This window comes from Pristiophorus japonicus, chromosome 27 (assembly GCF_044704955.1).
Source record: "Pristiophorus japonicus isolate sPriJap1 chromosome 27, sPriJap1.hap1, whole genome shotgun sequence".
NCBI lineage: Eukaryota > Metazoa > Chordata > Chondrichthyes > Pristiophoridae > Pristiophorus > Pristiophorus japonicus.
In genome coordinates this window covers 1,974,371-1,995,236 of record NC_092003.1, presented here as the reverse complement: position 1 = coordinate 1,995,236, position 20,866 = coordinate 1,974,371, and the positions used below count along the sequence as shown (strand labels likewise).

Genomic DNA, 20,866 nt, shown 5'->3' with positions numbered 1-20,866 from the left:
ATGCTCTCAGTCGGCTGCCATTGCCCACCACCTAGGTGGGAATGGCACAGCCAGTGGACTTGCTCATGGTCATGGAGGCATTCGAGAAACATAGAAACATAGAAACAGAGAAAGTAGGTGCAGGAGTAGGCCATTCGGCCCTTCGAGCCTACACCGCCATTCAATAAGATCATGGCTGATCATTCCCTCAGTACCCCTTTCCTGCTTTCTATCCATACCCCTTGATCCCCTTAGCCGTAAGGGCCATATCTAATTCCCTCTTGAATATATCCAATGATCTGGCATCAACAACTCTCTGCGGCAGGGAATTCCACAGGTTAACAACTGAGTGAAGAAGTTTCTCCTCATCTCAGTCCTAAATGGCCTACCCCTTATCCTAAGAGTATGTCCCCTGGTTCTGGACTTCCCCAACATCGGGAACATTCTTCCTGCATCTAACCTGTCCAGTCCCGTCAGAATCTTATACGTTTCTATGAGATCCCCTCTCATCCTCCTAAACTCCAGTGAATAAAGGCTCAATTGATCTAGTCTCTCCTCATCTGTCAGCCCAGCCATCCCGGGAATCAGTCTGGTGAACCTTCGCTGCACTCCCTCAATAGCAAGAGCGTCCTTCCTCAGATTAGGAGACCAAAACTGTACACAATACTCCAGGTGTGGCCTCACCAAGGCCCTGTACAACTGCAGTAAGACCTCCCTGCTCCTATACTCAAATCCTCTCGCTATGAAGGCCAACATACCATTTGCCTTCTTCACCGCCTGCTGTACCTGCATGCCCATTTTCAGTAACTGATGAACCATGACACTCAGGTCTCGTTGTACCTCCCCTTTTCCTAATCTGCCGCCATCCAGATAATATTCTGCCTTCCTGTTTTTGCCACCAAAGTGGATAACCTCACATTTATCCACATTATACTGCATCTGCCATGCATTTGCCCACTCACCTAACCTGTCCAAGTCACCCTGCAGCCTCTTAGCGTCCTCCTCACAGCTCACACCGCCACCCAGTTTAGTGTCATCTGCAAACTTGGAGATATTACACTCAATTCCTTCATCTAAATCGTTAATGTATATTGTAAATAGCTGGGGTCCCAGCACTGAGCCCTGTGGCATTCCACTAGTCACTGCCTGCCATTCTGAAAAGGATCCGTTTATCCCAACTCTCTGCTTCCTATCTGCCAACCAGTTCTCTATCCGCATCAGTATATTACCCCCAATACCATGCGCTTTGATTTTGCACACCAATCTCTTGTGCGGGACCTTGTCAAAAGCCTTTTGAAAGTCCAAATACACCACATCCACTGGTTCTCCCTTGTCCACTCTGCTAGTTACATCCTCAAAAAATTCCAGAAGAATCGTCAAGCATGATTTCCCTTTCATAAATCCATGCTGACTCGGTCCGATCCTGACACTGCTTTCCAAATGTGCTACTATTTCATCCTTAATGATTGATTCCAACATTTTCCTCACTACTGATGTCAGGCTAACCAGTCTATAGTTACCCGTTTTCTCTCTCCCTCCTTTTTAAAAAAGTGGTGTTACATTAGCTACCCTCCAGTCCATAGGAACTGATCCAGAGTCGATAGACTCTTGGAAAATGATCACCAATGCATCCACTATTTCTAGTGCCCCGTTACGGCCCGCCAGATCAGGACTGTCCTTTGTAAAAAACTGTGTCCTCCATGGGAGCTGGTCCAGTGTCCCAGCGGAGATGCAGGAGGCGATTAAGCCGTTCCACTGGCGCACAAACGAAATGTCCCTTCCGGCGGACTGTCTGTTGTGGGGTAATCGCGTGGTCTTGCCCAAGAAAGGCAGAGATACGTTCATTTGTGAACTGCACAGCACCCACCCAGGCATTGTAATGACGAAAGCCATAGCCAGATCCCGTGTGTGGTGGCCCGGCATTGACTCAGATTTAGAGTCATGCGTGCGCCAGTGCAACACTTGCTCTCAGCTGAGCAATGCACCGAGAGAGGCACCGCTAAGTTTGTGGTGATAGCCCTCCAAACCGTGGTCGAGGATCCACGTGGATTATGCGGGCCCATTTCTAGGCAAAATGTTTTTGGTTGTCGTGGACGCTTACTCAAAATGGATTGAATGTGTGATAATGTCTGTAAGCACGTCCGCGGCCACCATTGAAAGCCTATGAGCCATGTTTGCCACGTACGGCTTGCCTGATGTCCTAGTTAGCGACAATGAGCCGTGCTTCACCAGTGCTGAATTCAAGGAATTCATGATCCGTAACGGGATCAAACCCCGTTCAAGCCCGCATCCAACGGCCAGGCAGAATGGGCAGTTCAGACCATCAAGCAAAGCTTGAAACGCGTGTCAGATGGCTCCTTGCAGACCCGGCTGTCCCGAGTGCTGCTCAGCTACCGTACCAGACCCCACTCACTCACCGGGGTTCCCCCAGCCGAACTGCTCATGAAAAGGGCACTAAAAACAAGGCTCTCTCTTGTCCATCCTGATCTCCATGATCACGTGGAAGACAAGCGGCATCAACAAAGTGTGTACCATGACCACGCAAATCTGTCACGCGATATTGAGATCAATGATCCTGTGTTTGTGCTCAATTATGGACATGGTTCCAAATGCCTTGCTGGCATGGTCACAGCGAAAGAGTGGAATAGGGTGTTTCGGGTCAAATTGATCAATGGTCAAACGCACAGAAAGCATTTGGACCAAATCAAATTGCGGTTCACCAACAGCTACGAACAACCCGAAGAAGACACCACCAACTTTGACCCTCCAACACACACACACACAAGTGACAACTGACATCATGTTTGACCACGAAGCCGAACTCACCATCCCCAGCAGCCCGGCAAGGCCGGCTGCCCAACAGCCTAGTGAAGAACTAACCAACTCACCCACACCCACATTTGTACCGAGACGATCGACAAGGGAGCGAAAAGCCCCAGATTGTCTCACCTTGTAAATAAGTGTACCGTTGACTTCACGGGGGAGTGATGTTATGTATTTAACCCCTTGTAACGTGTATTAGACTGCAACCAGTGGGCCTACCTGTCAGAGTCCCAAGGGATTCCAGTTCATGCGGAGTTAGCTGAGGGCAGGAAAAATTGCGAGCATCCCTTGGGAGCACGGTATATAAGCAGGTACCTGCACTCTGGAGTCATAAGAACATAAGAATTAGGAACAGGGGTAGGCCATCTAGCCCCTCGAGCCTGCTCCGCCATTCAATAAGATCATGGCTGATCTGGCCGTGGACTCAGCTCCACTTACCCGCCCGCTCCCCATAACCCTTAATTCCCTTATTGTTTAAAAATCTATCTATCTGTGATTTGAATACGTCAGTCATTGAAGGTTAGCATGCAGGTACAGCAGGCGGTTAAGAAAGCAAATGGCATGTTGGCCTTCATAGCGAGGGGATTTGAATACAGGGGCAGGGAGGTGTTGCTACAGTTGTACAGGGCCTTGGTGAGGCCACACCTGGAGTATTGTGTACAGTTTTGGTCTCCTAACTTGAGGAAGGACATTCTTGCTATTGAGGGAGTGCAGCGAAGGTTCACCAGACTGATTCCCGGGATGGCGGGACTGACCTATCAAGAAAGATTGGATCAACTGGGCTTGTATTCACTGGAGTTCAGAAGAATGAGAGGGGACCTCATAGAAACATTTAAAATTCTGACGGGTTTAGACAGGTTAGATGCAGAAAGAATGTTCCCAATGTTGGGGAAGTCCAGAACCAGGGGTCACAGTCTGAGGATAAGGGGTAAGCCATTTAGGACCGAGATGAGGAGAAACTTCTTCACCCAGAGAGTGGTGAACCTGTGGAATTCTCTACCACAGAAAGTAGTTGAGGCCAATTCACTAAATATATTCAAAAGGGAGTTAGATGAAGTCCTTACTACTCGGGGGATCAAGGGTTATGGCGTGAAAGCAGGAAGGGGGTACTGAAGTTTCATGTTCAGCCATGAACTCATTGAATGGCGGTGCAGGCTAGAAGGGCTGAATGGCCTGCTCCTGCACCTATTTTCTATGTTTCTATGTTTCAATGAGCTAGCCTCAACTGCTTCCTTGGGCAGAGAATTCCACAGATTCACAACCCTCTGGGAGAAAAAATTCCTTCTCAACTCGGTTTTAAATTGGCTCCCCCATATTTTGAGCCTGTGCCCCCTAGTTCTGTCTCCCCGACCAGTGGAAACAACCTCTCTGCCTCGATCTTGTCTATCCCTTTCATTATTTTAAATGTTTCTATAAGATCACCCCTCATCCTTCTGAACTCCAACAAGTAAAGACCCAGTCTACTCAATCTATCATCATAAGGTAACCCCCTCATCTCTGGAATCAGCCTAGTAAATCGTCTCTGTACCCCCTCCAAAGCTAGTATATCCTTCCTTAAGTAAGGTGACCAAAACTGCACGCAGTACTCCAGGTGCGGCCTCACCAATATCTTGTACAGTTGCAGCAGGACCTCCCTGCTTTTGTACTCCATCCCTCTCGCAATGAAGGCCAACATTCCATTCGCCTTCCTGATTACCTGCTGCACCTGCAAACTAACTTTTTGGAATTCATGCACAAGGACCCCCAGGTCCCTCTGCACCGCAGCATGTTGTAATTTCTCCCCATTCAAATAATATTCCCTTTTACTGTTTTTTTTTTCCAAGGTGGATGACCTCACATTTTCCGACATTGTATTCCATCTGCCAAACCTTAGCCCATTCGCTTAACCTATCTAAATCTCTTTGCAGCCTTTCTGTGTCCTCTATACAACTCGCTTTCCCACTAATCTTTGTGTCATCTGCAAATTTTGGTACACTACACTCTGTCCCCTCTTCCAGGTCATCTATGTATATTGTAAACAGTTGTGGTCCCAGCACCGATCCCTTTGGCACACCACTAACCACCGATTTCCAACCTGAAAAGGACCCATTTATCCCGACTCTCTGCTTTCTGTTCGCCAGCCAATTCTCTATCCATGCTAATACATTTCCTCTGACTCCACGTACCTTTATCTTCTGCAGTAACCTTTTGTGTGGCACCTTATTGAATGCCTTTTGGAAATCTAAATACACCACATCCATCGGTACACCTCTATCCACCATGCTCATTATATCCTCAAAGAATTCCAGTAAATTAGTTAAACATGATTTCCCCTTCATGAATCCATGCTGCGTCTGCTTGATTGCACTATTCCTATCTAGATGTCCCGCTATTTCTTCCTTAAATGATAGCTTCAAGCATTTTCCCCACTACAGATGTTAAACTAACCGGCCTATAGTTACCTGCCTTTTGTCTGCCCCCTTTTTTAAACAGAGGTGTTACATTAGCTGCTTTCCAATCCGCTGGTACCTCCCCAGAGTCCAGAGAATTTTGGTCGATTATAACGAATGCATCTGCTATAACTTCCGCCATCTCTTTTAATACCCTGGGATGCATTTCATCAGGACCAGGGGACTTGTCTACCTTGAGTCCCATTAGCCTGTCCAGCACTACCCCTCTAGTGATAGTAATTGTCTCAAGGTCCTCCCTTCCCACATTCCTGTGACCAGCAATTTTTGGCATGGTTTTTGTGTCTTCCACTGTGAAGACCGAAGCAAAATAATTGTTTAAGGTCTCAGCCATTTCCACATTTCCCATTATTAAATCCCCCTTTTCATCTTCTAAGGGACCAACATTTACTTTAGTCACTCTTTTCCGTTTTATATATCGGTAAAAGCTTTTACTATCTGTTTTTATGTTTTGCGCAAGTTTACTTTTGTAATCTATCTTTCCTTTCTTTATTTAAGAAGCTAAGGTCACACTTGCTCATTGTACACAGTACTCAGTTTCCATCCTTTATTATGAGCGTAACAGTTCTCTCACCTCCTGCCGCAGGCCCAGAATGGCAGCTTCGGAACTCGGCCAGCTCGGTCAGTATTGGTCTTACCGAGCCACTCTTGGTGATGGACATTGAAGTTCCCCACTCACAGTACCTTCAGTGCTTCTTCCAAGTGGTGTTCAACATGGATGGGTACTGATTCATCAGCTGAGGGAGGGCGGTTGGTGGTAATCAGCAGGAGGTTTTCTGGCCCATGTTTTACCTGATGCCATGAGACTTCAAGGGGTCTGGAGTCGATGTAGAGGACTCCCAGGGCCACTCCCTCCTGACTGTATACCACTGTGCCACCACCCTTGGTGGGTCTGTCCTGCCGGTGGGACAGGACATACCCAGGGATGGTGATGGAGGAGTCTGGGACATTGGCTGAAAGGTATGATTCTGTGTGTATGACAATGCCAGGCTGTTGCTTGGCTAGTCTGTGGAACAGCTCTTCCAATTTTGGCACATGTCACCAGATTTTTTTAATTCATTCATGGGATGCGGGCGTCACTGACAAGGCCAGCATTTATTGTCCATCCCTAACCGCCTTTGAAGCCACCTTCTTGAATAGGTGGCTCCCTCAGTACTTCTCCGACAGTACATCACTCCCTCAGTACTGCCCCTCCCACAGTGCAGCGTTCCCTCAGTACTGCCCGTCCGAAAGTGCGCTGCTCCCTTAGTACTGCCCCTCCGATAGTCCAGCGCTCCCTCAGTACTACCCCTCCGACAGTGCGGCGCTCCCTCAGTACTGCCCCTCCAACAGTGCGGCGCTCCCTCAGTACTGCCCCTCCGACAGTGCGGCGCTCCCTCAGTACCGCCCCTCCGACAGTACGGCACTCCCTCAGTACTGCCCCTCCGACAGTGCGGCGCTCCCTCAGTACTGCCCCTCCAACAGTGCGGCGCTCCCTCAGTACTACCCCTCCGACAGTGCGGCGCTCCCTCAGTACCGCCCCTCCGACAGTGCGGCGCTCCCTCAGTACTACCCCTCCGACAGTGCGCCGCTCCCTCAGTACTGCCCCTCGAAAGGACCAGAACAAAGGACTAGAAAATTAAAATACGATTAAAGTTTGAGATAGAAAGACTGAAAGTAAATTGTCAAAGCAACACTGGTGATAAACCGCACCCTTGGCACTGAAACAAGAACCAAAGTCTCTTTCCATTCCCGCTTGTGTTTATCATCATGTCAATAATTCTTGTGGCTTCATGATTTGTGTGGAATGTTTTCAATTTCTTATATAGAGATTATCAGTGAGTGCCGGGAAGCAATGAGGAACAAGATCAGAAACCAATCACACCCCACCGTGTGCTCACAGAGGTTGATTTCAGACATAAATGGCCCCAGCAGGAGATGCAACGAGGGGCAAGAGAAAGGTGGGTGTGAAGGAGGATCTTACAGAAGGCGGGAAAGGGGTGCAGAGGGTTCAGGACGGAGGGTCCTGGATTTTCCGCACTCCCAGGCCCCAATTGCACACTAGAAACAAATGATAAAAACTAATTTCAGCTTTTATTTTGATGGAAATCATGAATTTAAGCTAAGAGTACAATTCTTTGCTCCTATTTTCTTGCGCCTGTGTGAGAGAATTGTTGTGCGTTCTTTGTTTTTGCGTTTTCTTACCAGTGACGAGAGCTTTTAAAAAAATTGCAGGAACAGAGTTGCTTCAGTCCAAGGTGAGATCAAGATTTCAGTAAGGGAGACCTGGCTCAAACAAGGACAGGAATTGGAACTTAACTTTCCTGGCTACAAGATATTCAGTTGGCGTAGAGAAGGAAATTTCAGAAAGGTTCGGGAGATATGGAGTCAGGATAATGGGGAACTGAAATGATCCGAATATCGACTGGGATAAAACAGTGTAAAAGGCAAGGAGCGGGAGGAATCCCTGAAATGTGCACAGCAGCACCTTGTTGATCAGTGTGTTTCCAGCCCAATGAGGAATGATGCAGAGCTGGATCTAGTCCTGGGGAATGAAGTGGGGCATGTTTCAGTGGGGGATCTTGAATAAGTAGCCACTACTGTACCGGATTGTCGTCAGTCATCAGTCACAGGCGGTCCCTCGAAACGAGGATGACTTGCTTCCACGCCAAAAAAGGATGAGTTCCCAGGTGTTTCAATGAAGGACCCGAACTATATCCTCCAGGGTGGAAGTTGCCTGCGCGTGGATTTTTTTTAATGTGTGGTGGCCGTTGCTCACCAGCCGCCACACGGGCTTGACGTAAAACCCATCTGGTTCATCAATGCCCTTTAGGGAAGGAAACTGCTGTCCTTACCTGGCCTGGCCTACATGTGACTCCAGACTCACAACAATGTGGTTGACTCTTAACTGAGGGCAACTCAGTTGTATCAAACTGCTCGGAAAAACAACAAAAAAAAACAGACTGACCACCCAGCATCGATCTAAGCATCAGATTTAGACATGACAAATAACCCAGCCCAGTCGACCCTGCAAAGCCCACCTCACTATCATCTGGGGAATTGTGCCACAACTGGGAGAGCTGTCCCACAGAATATTCAAGCAACAGCCTAGCATTGAATATTCACCGAATCATACCTTTTTGCAAGTGTCCCCGACTCCTCCATCACCATCCCTGGCTATGTCCTGTCCCACCAGAGATGGCGGTACAGTGGGGAGGAAGTGGCCCTGGGGGTCCTCACCATTGACTCCGGACCCCATGATGTCTGATGGCTTCAGTTCAAACATGGGCAAAGCAACCTCCTGCTGATTACCATCTACCACCCTCCCTCAGCTGATGAATCAGTACTCCTCCATGTTGAGCACCATATGGAAGAACCGATGAGGGCAACAAGAGCACAGAGTGTACTCTGGGTGGAGATTTTCAATGTCCATCACCAAGAGTGACTCGGGGGGCGAGGAATGGGGGCTCGGGGGGAGAGAGGGGAATGGGGGAGAGAGGGGGAATGGGGAGTCGGAGGGAGAGAGGGGAATGGGGGTTCGGGGGGAGAGAGGGGAATGGGGGCTCGGGGGGGAGAGAGATGGGGGCTCGGGGGGAGAGAGGGGGAATGGGGAGTCGGGGGGAGAGAGGGGAATGGGAGCTCGGGGGGGGGGAAGAGATGGGGGCTCGGGGGAGTGGGGAGAGATGGGGATTGTGGGCTCGGGGGGAGAGATGGGGATTGGGGGCTCGGGGGAGGGGGGGAGAGATGGGGGATAGGAGGAGATTGGGAAACTGTGGGGAGGGGTGGAAAGAGAGAGTCGTGAATCTCGAATTTTTGCCCCAGAGAGTTGTGGAGGCTGGGTCATTGACTATATTCAAGGTGGAGATAGACAGACTTTTGAACAACATGGGAGTCAAGGGTTATGCGGAGCGGATGGGGAAGTGGAGTTGAGACCAAGATCAGATCAGCCATGATCTTATTGAATGGCGGAGCAGGCTCGAGGGGCCGTATGGACGACTCCTCCTATTTCTTATGTTCTAATGAATCCATCCATCGACCTACACAAGCTGCTCCGGCAGCTAACTGTTTGAGGTTTTATTCTGTGAGCCAGAAGTCCAGCCCAGGGAGTCAGCATTCCGTCTTGTGAAGTGCTTCCTGAGCTCTGTCCAAACCCACTGTGTTAGCTTCTGCCTCCTTTTCTCTCTCACTGGTTTCTCCCAGTGTCCCAGTGTCCTGCAGTTGTATTGTGAGTTAATGGTGCTCAGGATTCAGCTACCCTATTGCCGCTCGATCCGTCTATCTCTCCTTGTGCTGCGCTGACGATACAAGGGTAGACTCGGTGTGAAGTGGCCTGGCTTTGGAAACTCCCCAACTGGAGCGTATCAAAGTCCAGGGAATGTATCGGGGCCCCGCGCACCGTATCGGGGCTCCGTGACCAGTATCGCGGCCTTGCGCACCGTATCGAGGCCCAGGGACCGTATCGGGGCCTCGGGAACCGTATCGGGGACCAGGGAACCGTATCTGGGCCCCGCGCACCATATCGGGGCCAGGCAACTGTATCAGGGCCCGCGAACCGTATTGGGGCCCAGGGAACCATATCGGGGCCCAGGGAACCGTATCGGGGCCCAGGGAACCGTATCGGGGCCCAGGGAACCGTATCGGGGTTCCACACACTGTATCGGGGCCCCACGCACCATATCGGGGCCAGGCAACTGTATCAGGGCACGCGAACTGTATCGGGGCCCATGGAACCGTATCGGGGCCCCGCGCACCGTATTGGGGCCAAGCAATTGTATCAAGGCCCAGGGAACCGTATCGGGACCGAGGGAACCGTATCGGGGCCCCGCGAACCGTATCGGGGCTGAGGGAACCGTATCGGGGCCCCGCGAACCGTATCGGGGCCAAGGGAACTGTATCGGGGCCCCGCGAACCGTATCGGGGCCGAGGGAACCGTATTGGGGCCCAGGGAACCGTATCGGGGCCCCGTGAACCGTATCGGGGCCCGTGAACCGTATCGGGGCCCCGCGAACCGTATCTGGGCCCCGTGAACCGTATCGGGGCCCAGAGAACCGTATCGGTGCCCCCAGGAACTGTATCGGGGCGCTGCGCACCGTATCGGGGCCCCGCGCACCATATCGGTGCCCCCAGGAACTGTATCAGGGCCCCACGAAGCATATCGGAGCCCGTGCACCATATCGAGGTCAGGCAACTGTATCAGGGCCCAGGGAACCGTATCGGGGCCCAGGGAACCGTATCGGGGCCCCGCGCACCATATCAGGGCCCAGGGAACCGTATCGGGGCCCCGCGCACCATATCGGTGCCCCCAGGAACCGTATCGGGGCCCCACGCACCATATCGGTGCCCCCAGGAACCGTATCGGGGCCCCACGCACCATATCGGTGCCCCCAGGAACTGTATCGGGGCCCCGCGCACCGTATCGGGGCCCAGGGATCCGTATCGGGGCCTGAAGGAAGCATCCGTATTTTTGACATTACAGCAGTGACGACACCTCAGTTAATGGAGGTAATTCAATTAAATTCTTTAGTTTAATGATTTCAAAAATTTAACGACCATCATTTCCATCAGCAACAGAATTAACAAACGCACGAACAAATCGAGCAGCAGCACCAACAGTTTCAGCAGCAGCACCAACAACATCCGCTGCAGCACCAACAACAACCCCAACAGAAGCACCAGCAGCTTGAACAACAAAAGCACCAGCAGCACCAACATCACTCTCGATTTCCTTGCCCTGTGGGAAGAGAGTGCATCAGTTAGAGACAGAAACAGACACCACAGTGAAGGTATTTCAGTGACTCTGAGATCCCAGCTGTAGATACTGTGCCGGGTCATTGATGGCATGACCTCTAGTGACCTTCCCAATGTGCCTTTGTATCCTCTTCCATTTAACATGTGCCTCGGTCTCCATTCCCATTCTATGGAATAACCAAGGAATTCTGGTCTAACCCCCCTCCCCCCCAGTACCGTTCCCCGACTCTCTCACTGACAAACCGATAGAATGCCCCATTCACCCCCCCACACAACACCTTGTGTCAACGTGTCTCAGACACTTGGAGGGACACCTGCTGGCAGAGAGGCCCAAGCCACATCAGATCTCCCCAGTGTATCATTACCTGTTGGTCACGGGATGTACTCACCTGATCCGATACTTTTTTACCGCACCGAAGCTCATTGACAAAGTGCTCGCAGTTTGCTGTTGTTAGTTCGTACTCCACTTTGTTTCCAACCTTTGCTTTAGCATTTTTATTATCTCGTCAATGGGTAACGGGTCCCATTTCTCGTCAGAAGTGATGTTGATATGGTACTCATCCTTTCCAGCTACCTTAGAGAGACGCTGTCTTTTAACCACAATGTTAGTCGTAGAGCTGGACGATACTCTTGCACTCGATCCTAGAAAATACATCAAAGGGACGGTTTATTGAGGCTGTTGGAATACCCGGGTCGGATACAGTTAAAGGGATGGAACCTTGCTTAGATACAGTTAAAGGGAATGGATTACTGAGGCTGATAAAATACCTCAGTTCGATACAATCTACAATTCTCTGGCACCATTGAGAGTAATTGGGCCAAGGTGCTTCAGAGAGGAGTGAGGTGAGCAGCAGCAGTTGTAGAGTTTGGAGAACTGACCTTAGATTTGGTCACCGAGGGTTTGAGGCAGCTTTTGAGGTTGGGGAGAAAATGTCAGGCAGTGGCAGAGCTAGGGTAGAGGAATGGAGGGGTCGAACTCCAGATTTGCCCGACTGATGCCCCCAATTTTGGTCAATTTAGCCTATAAGAAGTCCAACTTTGGCTAACCTCAAAATGATTGGGGGTGAGGGCAAGTCATGACCCCCACTGGCGGCAGGTTTAGGGGGGAATTCCAGCGCTTGGTGTCAAAATGTCTGCCACCAATGCTAGAGGAAGGGGGATCGTCAGGAATCTGGACTGTAATTACACCCTCCTGCCAGTGGTGACACTGCAGCACCTCCACTGGTGAAAGGTTGTGATTACAGCGTGACGTTTACATAGGCAGCCTCCATTGTAAATAATGGAACGTGGGCAGACTTCAGATTCATACCTTTATTCTGTCAATATAAAAGGACGTTGAATCTAAGTACAAAAGCCTGAGAGCTCTTACCTTCAGTTAAGTGGACGACATCTCCATCTCCGACATAGATAGCCCAATGTTGATAATCACCTCGGAATATTTCGATCAAATCTCCAGGCTTGGGATCAGGGAATGACTGGAAACATGATGGATTTTACATTAGAAGTTAGCGCGGCTGTTTGAAAGTACTTATTGTTAGTTTCTTGGATTCTCGTGGTTAATCCAAGGACTAACACTAACACCGTGTATTTATACAGCCTTTAACATAGTCACCACACGGGCTTGACAGAGCTAGGTCTTGGTCCAGTGGCAAGGATTACCCAGGACAACTGGAGACCAGCTCTGCTGCACGGACCTAGTGCGCGCACATATCGCAGTGTGCTGCCCCTGGCCCCGAACTCACGCCATTCTTGGGCCTCGATCACATCCCTCCACAGTCTCTCACAGCTCCTTCGCCCCGATCTCGCCGCTCCTGTTCCATCTGCCCACGCTCCAATCACCGACCTGGACCTAGCTGACGTCCCTCTTCGCTGCCGTTGCCCTCCTGCACCAGCTCGCGTTGTACCCTGTAGTGGCCTCCCTCCACACTGTCCAGGGGCTGCATGCCGCTCCTTTTAACGGCCACCACACGTTAAAAAAATCCACGCACAGGTATCTTCCACCTTTGAGGATGTAGTTCGAGTTCTAAAGTTGAAACACCTGTGAATTCATCCTTTTTTTGGCGTAGAAGCAAGTCACCCTCATTTCGAGGGACTGCCTATGATGATGACTAACATAGTGAAACTGTTGAGTCCTTAACTCTTAAACATAATCACACGAGGCATGTACTGCAGACACAATCACTCTGTGAGCTTCACCTTTATTACCTGGACCAAGGAATGCTGGCCCTGCGAGGGACCTCCCCTTATATACCTGAATCTCCAGGTAAGGAGTGTCTCCCACAAGTACACCCCCTGTGGTCAAAGTGTGCATTTCCAGTAAGTATGTACAGTATGTAGTAGTTACCTGAGGGTTACAATTGTATAAGGGTTACAGTAGTGTGCTGGTTACATACATGACAGAAACATCCAAGGGCGCTTCACAGGAGCGATTATCAGACAAAATTTGACACCGAGCCAAAGAAGAAGATATTAGGACAGGGGACCAAAAACTTGATCAAAGAGCGAGGTTTTAAGAAATGACTTAAAGGAGGAGAGAGGGCGGAGAAGTTTAGGGATGGAATTCCAGATCCAGGCTCAACAGCTTTTGGGGGAGAGGGTTCCCGATTCCCACTGCCCTTTGTGTGAAGTGTTTCCTGACATCACCCCTGAACGGCCGGGCTCTAATGTTAAGATAATCCCCCTTGTTCTGGGCTATTCCCCACCCCCCCAGAGGAAATAATTTCCTCTACCCTTTCAACTTCTTTAATCATTTAAAATACCTCAATTAGATCATCACTTATTCTTTTATATTGAAGGGAATCATAGTCATCATCCTCATCATCATCACCTAGTCTCAAGCCCAGTCTCTGCACACACTTTTCATAGTTTAGCCCCGGGGTATCATTCTGGTGAATCTGCGCTGCTCCCACTCCGAGGCCAATATATCCTCCCCGAGGGGCGGGGCTCAGGACGGGACGTAGTTACTGCAGATGGGGTCTGACCAGAGCTTTATATAAACACAGGCATTTTCCAGCCCTGGAGTTCAGGACTTGAATAGAAAATAGAAACATAGAAAATAGGTGCAGGAGTAGGCCATTCGGCCCTTCGAGCCTGCACCACCATTCAATATGATCATTGCTGATCATTCACCTCAGTACCCCTTTCCTGCTTTCTCTCCATACCCCTTGATCCCTTCAGCCGTAAGGGCCATATCTAACTCCCCCTTGAATATATCCAATGAATTGGCCTCAACAACTCTATGCGTCAGGGAATTCCACAGGTTAACAACTCTCTGAGTGAAGACGTTTCTCCTCATCTCAGTCCTAAATGGCTTACCCCTTATCCTTAGACTTTGTCCCCTAGTTCTGGATTTCCCCAACATCGGGAATATTCTTCCTGCATCTAACTTGTCCAGTCCCGTCAGAATTTTATATGTTTCTATGAGATCCCCTCTCATCCTTCTAAACTCCAGTGAATACAGGCCCAGTCGATCCAGTCTTTCCTCATCCCGGGAATCAGTCTGGTGAACCTTCGCTGCACTCCCTCAATAGCAAGAACGTCCTTCCTCAGATTAGGAGACTAAAACACCAGGTGAGGCCTCACTAAGGCCCTGTACAACTGCAGTAAGACCTCCCTGCTCCTATACTCAAATCCCCTAGCTATGAAGGCCAACATACCATTTGCCTTCTTCACCGCCTGCTGTACCTGCATGCCAACTTTCAATGACTGATAAACCATGACACCCAGGTCTCGCTGCACCTCCCCTTTTCCTAATCTGCCGCCATTCAGATAATATTCTGTCTTCCTGTTTTTGCCACCAAAGTGGATAACCTCACATTTATCCACTTGATACTGCATCTGCCACGCGTTTGCCCACTCACCTAACCTGTCCAAGTCACCCTGCAGCCATTTAACGTCCTCCTCACAGCTCACACTGCCACCCAGCTTAGTGTCATCTGCAAACTTGGAGATATTACACTCAATTCCCTCATCCAAATCATTAATGTATATTGTAAATAGCTGGGGTCCCAGCACTGAGCCCTGCGGCACCCCACTAGTCACTGCATCCTGTCTGCCAACCAGTTCTGTATCCACGTCAGTACATTACCCCAATACCATGTGCTTTAATGTTGCACACCAATCTCTTGTGTGGGACCTTGTCAAAAGCCTTTTGAAAGTCCAAATACACCACATCCACTGGTTCTCCCTTGTCCAGTCTACCAGTTACATCCTCAAAAAATTCTAGAAGATTTGTCAAGCAGGATTTCCCTTTCATAAATCCATGCTGACTTGGACCGATCTCGTCACTGCTTTCCAAATGTGCTGCTATTTCATCTTTAATAATTGATTCCAACATTTTCCCCACTACTGATGTCAGGCTAACCGGTCTATAATTACTCGTTTTCTCTCTCCCTCCTTTCTTAAAAAGTGGTGTTACATTAGCTACCCTCCAGTCCATAGGAACCAATCCAGTTTCGATAGACTGTTGGAAAATGATCACCAATGCATCCACTATTCCTAGGGCTACTTCCTTAAGTACTCTGGGATGCAGGCTGTCAGGCCCCGGGGATTAATCGGCTTTCAATCCCATCAATTTCCCTAACACCATTTCCCATCTAATAAGGATTTCCTTCAGTTCCTCCTTCCCACTAGACTCTCGGTCCCCTAGTATTTCCTTCGTGAAGACAGAACCAAAGTACTTGTTCAACTGGTCCGCCATTTCTTTGTTCCCCATTATAAATTCACCTGAATCTCACTGCAAGGGACCTACGTTTGTTTTCACTAATATTTTTATTTTCACATATCTATAGAAGCTTTCGCAGTCAGTTATGTTCCCAGCAAGCTTCCTCTCGTACTCTATTTTTCCCTCCTTCCCTGTCTGAAGTAAAAATAAAACGGGGAAGGTCGCTCAACCGTGGCTAACAAGGGAAATTAAGGATAGTGTTAAATCCAAGGAAAAGGCATATAAATTGACCAGAAAAAGCAGCAAAGCTGAGGACTGGGAGAATTTTGTAATACAGCAGAGGAGGACAAAGGGTTTAATTAGGAGGGGGGAAATTCTCCCAGTCCTCAGGTTTGCTGCATTTTCTGGCCGATTTCTATGCCTCTTGCTTGGATTTAACACTATCCTTAATTTCCCTTGTTAGCCACGGTTGAGCCACCTTCCCCGTTTTATTTTTACTCCAGACAGGGAAGGAGGGGGAAAATAGAATATGAGAAAAAAGCTTGTTGGGAACATAAAAACTGACTGTGAAAGCTTCTATAGATATATGAAAATAAAAATATTAGTGAAAACAAACGTAGGTCCCTTGCAGTCAGATTCAGGTGAATTTATAATGGGGAACAAAGAAATGGCGAACCAGTTAAACAAGTACTTTGGTTCTGTCTTCAAGAAGGAAGACACAAATAACCTTCTGGAAAGTCTAGGGGACCGAGGGTCTGGTGAGAAGGAGGAACTGAAGGAAATCCTTATTAGATGGGAAATGGTGTTAGGGAAATTGATGTGATTGAAGGCCGATAAATCCCTGGGGCCTGATAGTCTGCATCCCAGAGTATTTAAGGAAGTAGCCCTAGAAATACTGGATGGACGTGTGATCATTTTCCAACAGTCTATCGACTCTGGATCAGTTCCTATAGACAGGAGGGTAGCTAATGTAGCACCGCTTTTTAAAAAAGGAGGGAGAGAGAAAACGGGTAATTATAGACCGGTTAGCCTGACATCAATAATGGGGAAAATGTTGGAATGAATTATTAAAGATGAAATAGCAGCACATTTGGAAAGCAGTGACGAGATCGGCACAAGTCAGCATGGTCTTATGAAAGGGAAATCCTGCTTGACAAATCTTCTAGAATTTTTTGAGGATGTAACTGGTAGACTGGACAAGGGAGAACCAGTGGATGTGGTGTATTTGGACTTTCAAAAGGCTTTTGACAAGGTCCCACACAAGAGATTGGTGTGTAACATTAAAGCACATGGTATTGGGGTAATGTACTGACGTGGATACAGAACTGGTTGGCAGACAGGATGCAGTGACTGGTGGGGTGCCGCAGGGCTCAGTGCTGGGACCCCAGCTATTTACAATATACATTAATGATTTGGATGAGGGAATTGAGTGTAATATCTCCAAGTTTGCAGATGACACTAAGCTGGGTGGCAGTGTGAGCTGTGAGGGGGACGCTAAAAGGCTGCAGGGTGACTTGGACAGATTAGGTGAGTGGGCAAATGTGTGGCAGATGCAGTATAATGTGGATAAATGTGAGGTTATCCATTTTGGTGGCAAAAACACGAAGGCAGAATATTATCTGAATGGTGGCAGATTAGGAAAAGGGGAGGTGCAACGAGACCTGGGTGTCATGGTTCATCAGTCATTGAAAGTTGGCATGCAGGTACAGCAGGCGGTGAAGAAGGCAAATGGTATAATCGCCTTCATAGCTAGGGGATTTGAGTATAGGAGCAGGGAGGTCTTACTGCAGTTGTACAGGGCCTTAGTGAGGCCTCACCTGGAATATTATGTTCAGTTTTGGTCTCCTAATCTGAGGAAGAATGTTCTTGCTATTGAGGGAGTGCAGTGAAGGTTCACCAGACTGATTCCCGGGATGGCTGGACTGACAGATGAGGAGAGACTGGATCGACTGGGCCTGTATTCACTGGAGTTTAGAAGGATGAGAGGATCATAGAAACATATAAAATTCTGACGGGACTGGACAGGTTAGATGCAGGAAGAATGTTCCCGATGTTGGTAAGTCCAGAACCAGGGGACATAGTCTAAGGATAAGGGGTAAGCCATTTGGGACTGAGATGAGGAGAAACTTCTTCACTCATAGAGTTTGTTAACCTGTGGAATTCCCTGCCGCAGAGAGTTGTTGATGCCAGTTCATTGGATATATTCAAGAGGGGGTTAGATATGGCCTTTACAGTTAAAGGGATCAAGGGGTATGGAGAGAAAGCAGGAAAGGGGAACTGAGGTGAATGATCAGCCATGATCATATTGAATGGTGGTGCAGGCTTGAAGGGCCGAATGGCCTGCTCCTGCACCTATTTTCTATGTAAACCCATTGTCCTCCTCTGCTGTATTACAAAATTCTCCCAGTCCTCAGGTTTGCTCCTTTTCTGGCCAATTTATATGCCTCTTCCTTGGATTTAACACTATCCTTAATTTCCCTTGTTAGCCACGGTTGAGCCACCTTCCCCGTTTTATTTTTACTCCAGACAGGGATGTACAATTGTTGAAGTTTATCCATGTGATCTTTAAATGTTTGCCATTGCCTATCCACCGTCAACCCTTTAAGTATCACTCGCCAGTCTTCTTGCCAATTCACGTCTCATACCATCGAAGTTACCTTTCCTTAAGTTCAGGATCCTAGTCTCTGAATTAACTGTGTCACTCTCCACCTTAATAAAGAACTCTACCATATTATGGTCACTCTTCCCCAAGGGGCCTTGCACAACAAGATTGCTAATTAGTCCTTTATTGGGTATAGGGTCCTTTATTGAAACATCTATGAACTCATCCCTTTTGGTGTGGAAGCAAGTCATCCTTGTTCGAGGGACTGCTTATGATGATGATATATAAACTGTAACATCGCTCCCACCGATTGTATTCCAGCCCCCGAGATAAAGACAAACATTCCATTTGTCTCTTTAATTATTTTTTGACCCTGAGCGCTGGGTTTTAGTGATTTCTGTACTTGGAGCCCTAAATCTCTCTGCTCCCCCACAGTTCCGAACTTCTCGCCAGTTAGAACAATGAAATCTTGTATTGATCTCCAACACTTTGAGGAAGTGACTGGGAGGGAGAGTGGAACCAGAAGAGGCAGTCCAGGAACCACAGAATGAGTTGGACAAGGTTTGTGAGTGAACAGAGTGATGGCGGAGGGAATTTAAGGCCGAGACGTGAAAAGTGTTGCCCAGAGGAAGGAGAAATAGCTGAGCAGCACGGCCCAGGATGAAGCTAAAAGATCTAGGAATCTCGGGAAACCCAAAGCCAAACCAAGGCAGTAAATACAATCTAAATGTAAGTTCCAATATGCTTTATCTGTTTCTGTTTAATGAGGGAATGCGGTCTGGGATATTGGATTAGCGTTACCATTTATAGAGTTAAAGACTCTGGGCCAATATGGAGCAGGCATCGTTCACAGGAAGCCTGTCGGACACACAGCCGAGTTGTGGATTAAAGGGTTAGACCTGGCAAATATCAAAAAGTGAAGGACGAACTTACTTTTCGATTACTCATTTTCGGCTCTTGATTGTGAACTGAGATCAAGAACTAGATGGCAGTAAACAATCTCTCTCCCTCGGAGTTTCAGGACACTTGCAAAGTGGAATCAAAAAATGACGGAGCTTTCTTTTAAAAGTACTCAGCGACTGTATTGTGTGTTCGGTGCACTATTCCTTGTCGGGCTGTATATGATGCCTAAATTGATCAATCAGCTATTACCATTTATGGTTTATTGCAGGTTGGATATGTCTCGGGTACAAAGGTTTTTGCGGCAGAGGCTTGGCCCAAACAATCGATCGGTCATTCTTGTTCCCTGTCCAGGTTAACACCTGCTGACATTCCTGGCCTGCTGGGGGTGCCTCTTGTCTGACAACAGCAACTCCACCTTACATAATATATAATGGGGCTGAAATTCAGCTCCCCGAAAAGGCTGCGTACAGCCGGAAAGCGGCAGCCTAGCGGCAGAGGTGAGTGGCCGCTGGTTTGGCGTCCAATGGCCGCCGCCAGCAAAACTCACCTCGGTGATTTTTCCGGCAGTCCCCAACTCCTCCTCAGTGCATCATCAAAGGACGCACTGCCGATCTCCCGTACCTCAATCAATATTCAGCACAAAACATCTTCGGGCCGCCGATTGGTGCCCCAGACAGCTTTTTCTGTCGGTGCACCTTGTTTTCAGTGTGTGGGTCATGGCTATGCGGCGGCCATTAAAGGGGAGGGCATTCTGCCGTGGCTGCCATTTTTTTGCCGGCCGACTTCCAGATCGGCCGGACAATTATGCCCCCCGGGTTCAGCCAGGTCGCCAACAGGCAGCCTGACACCCCCTGTTAAGTGCCAGGCTGTTGGCCCGGCTGAAACCCTCCCTAGTGGCCCAGTGGACCGAACTAAAATCGTCGCAGAACTCGCAGTGGCGCTCCCCTTTAAGTGAAGGGGAGCGACATGGTGACACACATGAGTCATGACATCATCACAGCTCCGCTGATGTATGACAGCGGCGGAGATTCTGTCCCGCCTCCACTTCCGCCCCTCTCGTGGTCGATCATCTGCTTCCCGCCCCCATTATGACCGACTTCCGTTCCGCCTGAAAAAAAATGACAAACAGCTGAATTGTGCGAACAAGGTCACCTCATCCACCGCGGTGGAAAAAACACTTCAAAATTGGTAGGTGCGACCTGTTTCGGGTGGACCTGAATTTCTACCCCAAGAAATCCATCTTATCCGTGCGATGAGAAAGAAAGACAGAACTCCCATTCTACAACACCTTCCACAGCTACAGAACGTCCCAAAGCATTTTACAGCCAATTAAGTCCTTTTTTTCAAGTGTAGTCACTGTTGTAATGTAGAAAATATCGCAGCAATTTTGCGCACAGCAAGCTCCCACAAACAGCAATGTGATAATGACCTAGATCATCTGTTTTCGTGATGTTGTTTGAGGGATAACTAACGGCCAGGACACCGGGCAGAGCTCCCCTACTCTTTCATCCAATAGTGGCTCTGGGATCTTAAAAATTTGTACTGGGATGTGGGCATCGCTGGCAAGGCCGGCATTTATTGCCCATCCCCCTAATTGCCCCTTGAGAAGGTGGTAGTGAGCCGCCTTCTTGAACCGCTACAGTCCGCGTGGTGAAGGTGCTCCCATAGAGCTGTTAGGGAGGGAGTTCCAGGATTTTGACCCTGCGACGATGAAGGAACGGC

The 20,866-nt window shown here is 48.8% G+C and overlaps 1 protein-coding gene and 1 pseudogene across 10 annotated transcripts in view; one reads left to right on the top strand and one right to left on the bottom strand.

The window, feature by feature from the left end:
- The window catches only part of LOC139239404 (putative uncharacterized protein DDB_G0285119), a 174,810-nt gene that overhangs the window by 100,763 nt on the left and 53,181 nt on the right, over positions 1–20,866 (top strand). For 8 of the 10 annotated variants that reach the window (XR_011588639.1, XR_011588641.1, XR_011588642.1 and 5 more), the window contains exon 8: positions 7,058–7,189. Coding sequence is in view for 1 of the 10 variants with exons in the window: in XM_070868102.1 (XP_070724203.1) it covers positions 7,058–7,189 (132 nt within the window). In the remaining 9 variants the exon portion in view is untranslated. Of the gene's footprint in view, positions 1–7,057; positions 7,190–7,463; positions 7,487–10,793; positions 11,012–18,676; positions 18,971–20,866 lie in introns of all 10 variants that reach the window. The other 2 variants (XR_011588646.1, XR_011588645.1) reach the window with 2 other exon arrangements.
- LOC139239301 (phospholipase A and acyltransferase 3-like) lies at positions 10,940–19,246 on the bottom strand (annotated as a pseudogene).